General features: G+C 35.4%; 1 protein-coding gene across 2 annotated transcripts; it reads right to left on the minus strand.

Moving 5' to 3' along the window:
* Positions 1 to 424: 424 nt before the first annotated feature.
* LOC145114492 (serine/threonine-protein kinase Nek4-like) lies at positions 425 to 4788 on the minus strand. 2 transcript variants are annotated; one of them, XM_079050511.1, is made up of 15 exons: positions 4518 to 4788; positions 3618 to 3699; positions 3375 to 3527; positions 3187 to 3253; positions 2995 to 3060; positions 2866 to 2912; positions 2726 to 2771; positions 2572 to 2652; positions 2411 to 2453; positions 2282 to 2331; positions 2066 to 2197; positions 1904 to 1977; positions 1757 to 1808; positions 1217 to 1657; positions 425 to 1143 (listed from the first exon to the last, which is right to left on the minus strand). In XM_079050511.1, exons 3-15 carry the CDS (start codon positions 3458 to 3460, stop codon positions 532 to 534), a joined length of 1797 nt encoding a protein of 598 aa, XP_078906637.1. In that variant the 5' UTR covers positions 3461 to 3527; positions 3618 to 3699; positions 4518 to 4788; the 3' UTR covers positions 425 to 531. The 2 variants fall into 2 exon arrangements, with proteins under 2 accessions (XP_078906637.1, XP_078906636.1); XM_079050510.1 differs by lacking the exon at positions 3618 to 3699.
* Positions 4789 to 5008: the final 220 nt, after the last annotated feature.

Consider the following 5008-nt stretch of genomic DNA (forward strand, 5'->3'; position numbering starts at 1 on the left):
GTTCAGCCAAGGGCCCAAGGCCCCGGTATCCCACATCTCGCAAAAGACATCCCATCAATTCCTCTAGTATTATGCAATGCCCTAATACAAGAGGACCAAAACAAATTTTGCTCCACTCTAAATCTCCACCACCATTTTGCAAGGAGTGCGATGTTCATCGATCTAAGATCACCAACACCAAAACCACCCAACTTTTTTGGTCGAGTAAACGTCTCCCAAGAGGGATCCAACTAGACTCCGCATTTTTTTATAACTATAAGTGTATACCATCGTTAAACACACCCACACCACAAGAGATTCAAAAACAAACCTAAAAAACCTAACTGAAAATTTGGATATGGATTCGGTTATCGGTGTGAACTATACAGATATCCGGTTTTGAATAATCCACACCAATACCAACGGGATCGGAAGTGAACAAAAGTTAGAAAATCCGAAACTTGTTTCCATGAACGAGTCGTTCATAATCACCTTGGCCTCATTCCAACTACAATCTTCACAATTACAAAAATCCAAAAAACAAATTACAAATTACAAATTACCAACAACACTGCCTCCGGTTCCAGTTCCAGTTCCAGCTCCCTTGAAACTTTTTGATAACCAAATAGCGGTTTCTCTAGGCGACACCTTCTCAATCCCAAACGGCTTCAACAACACCGCTAATTCCTCTATCCTTTCTTGTTGCATCAACTGTGCACTGAACTCCAACAACCCTTCCAACGCTTCCGCGCGTTGTTGATACGATGACGTGTCAAACCTCCGCCTCTGCCCTTGCCCCCGTGAATCCGACGACGAACGGCTCGAACCGGCCAACAACTCATGGCTCGGGATCGGGTTCACCGTCTTCACCGTGCACTTGTCGATTGTGACTGACCGGTCCATGATGGTGGTTCTGGTTGGGGAAGTTCCGGAAGAACATTGAGCGGATGTTGAAGACGCTCTGTTGACTGGTCGGATCAAGGGTAAGGGCTCTTCGGTCATTTTGTCGATCCGTGGGGCGTTCATGGATACATCTGGAGAGTCGAAACCTAAGTGGGATATTATTGTGGACCTTGCTGATGATGATAAGGGTAGAGATGTCCTTCGGCTTATTTGTGATGATGATGATTGTCTACGCGGTGTTACTGTTTGTGATACTGGAACCTGAACACAAAATTAGGTTAAAAAATTTGTGATGATGATTGTCTGTTATTTGGTGAATAAAAAAAGAACATACCAAATCACGATCTGAAGTCCCTCTGATTATTTTGGGTGCAACAGTTTGTCTTCTGGGAGTAGAAGCAGGAGTGACTCTCGGGGTTCTGCCACCATTTAATGTCTTAGCAGCAGCAACTAATTTCTCAGTGTGGATATATTCCTCGATACTTCCAATGGATAGCTTTCTATGGGAATTCTGAGAGTAAGAGGAATTCTGATCATATTCAGATATACTAGGGTTCAAAGCCCTGTCACTGCTGAAAGATCGTCTTTTTTCATTGTGAAGATGAACAGTTTTAGGTTCAGGCTCAATGAACGTTGTTCTCTTTTCGTAGTTGTAACCTGATGATAAACGAACTGGAACTGGAACTGGAAGTGTATGGCGTCTAGGGTTGTTGGAATTAAGATGGAGGCTATGTACATAAGGTTGAAGGTGTGGGTGTTTGAGCAAATCAGCAGCCTGAAAGTTATATCCCACATAAGAAAGATTCAATAACAAAATGAAAAATAAGACGTAAATGCCCTTCTCCTCATCTTTGAAAATTTAGATTTTACGTACACTTGGTCTCATTTCAGGGTTTTTCCGCAGCATACTCTTGATAAGCCCTCGACTAGAAATAGATGATTTAGAAGTTAATGAAGTTATAGAAAAAAAGCTGCTAACAGAAACGAAAATTAAATTTATTGCAAAATTTTAGTAACTCACAATGTGCCAGAGTACATGGTTGGGAGTGGAGATACTATAGATTTATTTATTTTATTGATGAGAGATTGCATGTCCTGTTCCAAAATAATGAGATTATTAACTGTTTGTTTCACGTATTGATTTAACAAAACCAAACCACATGATTAGATTAGATTAACGTACAAAAGCTTTAAAAGCAGGCTTGAATGCAGTCATTTCATACATACAGCATCCTAAAGACCATATATCTGATTTAGACCCATAAGGTATATCTGCAAGAAGTTCAGGGCACATGTAGCTAGGAGTCCCCACAACCTGAAATTAGAAACAACGTTTGTTAAACTTATAAAGTTAAACCCCATAAAATATATATAAAAAAAATATGTCAATATTAAATACCGATGATGCAAGATCTTCAGAAATCAACATTTTTGCAAGACCAAAATCACCTGAAAAGAACAAAAGCAAACTTAGACTAATATGGAGATATAGGATGTTAAGAGTAGAAGATGATTGATTAATTATTACCAAGTCGGATATCTTGATCTCTGGTTAAGAATATATTTGAACACTGAAGTGAAATGGAAATGCATCATATTAATATATATATATATATATATATATATATATATATATATATATATATATAACCGGTAAATACTGTACTAGATAGATTTTATATCACTAACCTTGACATCACGATGAATAATATGATTAACATGCAAATAATCAAGTGCCACTAGTAATTGAACAAGCCATTTACAGACCTTCTGCACATATTTTTAAGTAAAGCAGTCAGCATGAAAAATTGAAATGAAGAAATAAAAACACAAAAACACAAACCTCTTCTGGAAAATGAACACTGTTGGCTTTTTTTATTGCTTCCGCCCTATATGAACAAATCATCAAAATAATAAAAAAAAAAAAAATTATTATAGTAAGTGATCATAAGTTGGGGGAGAAATTCTGAAATTATGACTTACATATCTCCTCCTTCACAATATGCTATTACAATACATGCATAGCAACCCTACAATAGAAAAAGATGTTAATTTCTTTTTCTCTAATTCAAAAACATAATGTGACAAGCCCTAAAAGTCTATCTGACAAACCTTTTCAACCCAAGAATCTTTGTACTCCACTATAAAAGGATTTTGCACTGTGGAAATAAGTTCCATCTGCATAATACATGATCAGATTAGGTTTTTGCATACAAAAAGAATGGAACTGCAATCATGAATCATGTATCATGTATCATGCATGTTTGATTAATATTATGGAAAATAATATAAATATATAACAACCTCAAGGAGGGCAGATCTGCGGGTCCTATCAGACTGTCGGGCAAGTCGAATCTTCTTCAACACATACCTGAAAGGGTAATAATGGAATGCAATCAATACATTAACCAATAAAAGCCTATTTTGCTTTTGCTAAAGATCAATAATTATGAAAATTAAGATTAAACCAATGGAAAGAAAGAAAGTCTTGCCTTTTCTTTTCATGTTTATGTCTCACAAGTAGTGCAGAAGCAAAAGAGCCTTTTCCTATCTGTTCTAGTATTTCATAATTCTCCATTTGATGAGTTCCACCCCTCCAATACTTTCCAATTAGCTTTCTTAGAATTAGTCTCAGCTAAAATACACTAAACATGCACAGAAAATAAAAAATTAATAATGTTTAAATGTATATGGTGGCATAAACATCTAAAATCAATACTACCATGGGTTCTTACTTCTTAAAGTGGTTGATGACAGTGTAATTTGAGGGAGATAGAAAAAGACATCACTAGGGTCAGGTAGCAGGAAGTTATGTCACTAGAATCAATTTATGTTCAGATCATCAAAATATTCACAAGGTTTACACCACGCCACACACATCAGGCCATTTACTCGAATACATTTAAGTTAAGAAATGACCCTACAGAGGAATATAATATTCTATACATAAAGAAGTTGATAACGATCAATTCTTTAAATATAATATATTAACACTGCTGCCTTCTTTATAGACAAAGGACATTAAAGTATACAGTAGGGTCACTAAAAGATATGATTATTTTTGGAAAATCACACTTTAATCTATAAATTTATAAGCCCAAAAGGTTGAAAATAATAGAAACTCAACTACCTATATCTAACAAGTCACGTGAAAAAAAGAGTAATTGCCTAACCGGTAAAGAACAAGTTAGGCATGGAATTCAATCGTAAAAAAGGCAGATTAAAAACTTGAAGTGTAATCACGGGAACGATGATGAACAGGATATTGCAACTTAAAACAGAAGTAATAATCATGAAAGGTATATTAAAGAAGATAGTTTGACTACCTGGAATCATAGGCGAGATAAGCGTTAGCATCGGCTTTCAAGTTAAAAATAAATAAATAAAAATTGCTCGAATATTTTTTGCAAACCACACTTTAATCCATACACTTGAAGTAAAACGAACTAGAAAATAATAACAATTTAAATAAGCCAGTACAGAAGTCACATGGAAGATACATAATCGCCTAATCGTTAAAGAACAAGTTAGGTATGAAAGTAAATTCCAAAAAAAGCAGAATTAAACCTAAATCATGATCACATGAAAAAATAGCGCTGATGTTGAAGGTAAAATTAAGTTAAAGTTTTGCGTACCTTGAATCGAAGGCGGAGGTAATCGTGATTATCGGATTTCGAATTAAGCAAAAGAAATGATTGATTAAACGATCGGTTGCTTCATGAAGCTGTGTAAAGAAGATGAAGAAGTAGCGTCACTGCGTGAGGATTTGAATAGAGTTTCAGGCGAAGATCGCCGACACCATGGATGAAGCAGAGAGGAAGAAGAGGGGGCGGCAAAAGAATTGGAATTGAAGCAGAACGTAAAAAATACGTGGAGTTCAAACTTCAAAACGTGCACCCATTTTTTAATGCGTCTCTTTTCCTTGAATCTTTTAAAAAAGTCAAATAAATAGAAATCATTAAGATAAAATTATATAAATGGTCCTTACCATTTACCAAAAGTCATAATTTTAATCCCTTTTAATTTTTTTTATATGAATGGTCATGGTCCTCATGATTTCGAAACTTGCATGAATAATCTTTTATGGTTTTTGAAACTTACACGAATCGTCTCTAAGCTACATAAA

The sequence above is a fragment of the Lactuca virosa genome, chromosome 5 (genome assembly GCF_052849685.1).
Source record: "Lactuca virosa cultivar CGN04683 chromosome 5, Lactuca_virosa_CGN04683_v6, whole genome shotgun sequence".
In the NCBI taxonomy this organism is placed as follows: Eukaryota; Viridiplantae; Streptophyta; class Magnoliopsida; order Asterales; family Asteraceae; genus Lactuca; species Lactuca virosa.